The 2,145-nt window shown below is 28.7% G+C and overlaps 1 protein-coding gene across 6 annotated transcripts in view; it reads left to right on the forward strand.

Annotated features, from left to right (window-relative positions):
- Nucleotides 1–2,145, forward strand: part of LOC117174097 (TOX high mobility group box family member 3-like) — a 142,855-nt gene that overhangs the window by 96,135 nt on the left and 44,575 nt on the right. For all 6 annotated transcript variants that reach the window (XM_033362831.1, XM_033362833.1, XM_033362836.1 and 3 more), the window contains one exon: nucleotides 1,022–1,137. In XM_033362831.1, coding sequence (XP_033218722.1) covers nucleotides 1,022–1,137 — 116 coding nt within the window. The remainder of the gene's footprint in view (nucleotides 1–1,021; nucleotides 1,138–2,145) is intronic.

Raw genomic sequence — 2,145 nt, forward strand, 5'->3', positions numbered from 1 at the left:
GCGAGGGCGCATACTTTGAATAAAATATTTGTTATCATTCTCTTGAAATAAATGTGTTATTTTCTTGAAAAAATACCGGTTTCATATGTATACACCTGGTACTGCCATCTAAAAGAGATCTTTTTGATAAAGTTTTTTTCATGCATTCCAAATGCAAAGAATAAATATCCGAGCGCGAGGTGTAATTATGTTCGAGCGCGAAGCGCGAGTTAACCTATTATTGAGCTCGAAGCGCGAGATTCAACCGTCGTGCGCCCCAGGCGCGCTCAAACTTGCGAGCGAAGCGAGCCGCGCAGATTTTTTTGTTAAAGGTTCATCATTTTATTTGAAAATTTATCCGTTGGCTGAAAATTTTTATATTTTTTTTTAAATTTCGTTTTTTTTTAATTTCTTTTATCAACTCAATGTTTAACTATTATATTTTTGATTGACAATTGATCATCTTTCGTTAAAAATGCAACTTTTGGTTGAAAATTCATGGATTCGTAGACCATTCAACGTTTTCTAAAACATTTTCTGTGGGTTCTTAGGTCTTAGGAAGTTGGAGTCGGAACCAATTTAATCTGATAAAACAATTTTTTCAAAGAAAAAATAAGTAATTTCCAGAGCCAGAGAAATGTATGGTCCAATATATTTTGGCTTAAAATCTTACGAAATTTAAACCGTTTCAAATTTAATTCAATATGTTATCTTTTTGTTAATTTTTTTAGATTATTCCCCTATTGTTTCCCTATTCTAGTACAAATTGGCTCTAGGAAACTTTCCAGATTTCAGTGCTTAAAAATCTGAACTGTTGAACAATATTTTTCTAAGTTTTAAGTTTGGATCATGAAAAATTAAAATGCCTCCTGATTTCACAACAATAAGTTCGAATTTCAAAATACTCCATTAGAATTTGAATCGTCCAAGCGCATCAGTGCTCGAAATTCATTATCTTAGGAACAAATATTTTGAACTTGGAAAAAAACTCGAAATTGAAATTTGCATAGAAATGAAATACAATATTTTAAATTATTTTCAGATGATGTCTAGTGGTGGAATGCAACAATCGCCAGATGGATTGAGTTTGGATCCAGGCGGATATCAACAGCCGCTTTACCTGCAGCAGGAACACTCTATGCAACCAATTAGCGTTAAGTAAGGACTTGCTTTTTATTATGTCAGAACCAAGCTGCTCTCTAGAAATTCTAAATTGTCTTAAAAGCCTTAAATTGCTTCCCATTAACGCAAATTGAGTATAAACGCGACAAAAACTCTTTCTGAAATAATTGGTACTAAATTTATTACAATATAGTACACGTACTTTATTCTGGAATGAACTCACCTCAGGAAACATTTTTTCCCATAGTATTACAGAGCAAGAGTGAATTTTTATAAAAGAAATCATCACGGAGTTTCAACTATTTCACCTATTTTGAACATTTGTCAGCTTTTTATCTCTTTTCAGTTAAAAAAGTAAAACTTTATACCATATTCATTGTGGCCACTGGGCAGAAAAACTGAGAAATGAAAGTGAATTTATGTTTTGACAGAGAATTTTACACATTTTTAGACGAAAAATCTGTCCAATTACTTCAAATATCGTAAGTTTTATATAAAATGATGATAGCAATCAAAAATATCGCCAAAAAAATAATCTTGTTATCTTTTTTCTTTCTCGAGAAATTATTTAATATTTTCTATTGTATATCTACATTTTAAAGCGCACATTTTTAATTTAAAGAATTTTAATATGCATTTTGATTAAAAATTAAAAAGTTTGTAATTGAACATTTTAAATAAAAAACGTTTTTAGTTGATCAAATGTAAATATTATGTAATTAATTTTTTTTAATGAACTGTAATTTAATCATTAAAATTTAACAATAATTGATTTTACAAGACGATTCTAAATTCAAAACTAAATATAACTTTAAAAATTAATTTTTTTTAGTCCGATAAGGTAAGATATTGCCTTAGTCAAAAATATTTCATTTTTAGCCCATTCAGTTAAATGATTTGAGGCCATTTTTTCATGTTATCAGGATTTTCCAGGAAAAAATCAAACCCTTTTAAAAGATATTTCTAAATTTTGAAAAAAAACTTCAAAAGATTTCAAAAAATGTAAAGCAAAATGTTGAATAAAATTTTTATAATAATATATAA

The sequence above is a fragment of the Belonocnema kinseyi genome, chromosome 6 (assembly GCF_010883055.1).
Source record: "Belonocnema kinseyi isolate 2016_QV_RU_SX_M_011 chromosome 6, B_treatae_v1, whole genome shotgun sequence".
NCBI lineage: Eukaryota > Metazoa > Arthropoda > Insecta > Hymenoptera > Cynipidae > Belonocnema > Belonocnema kinseyi.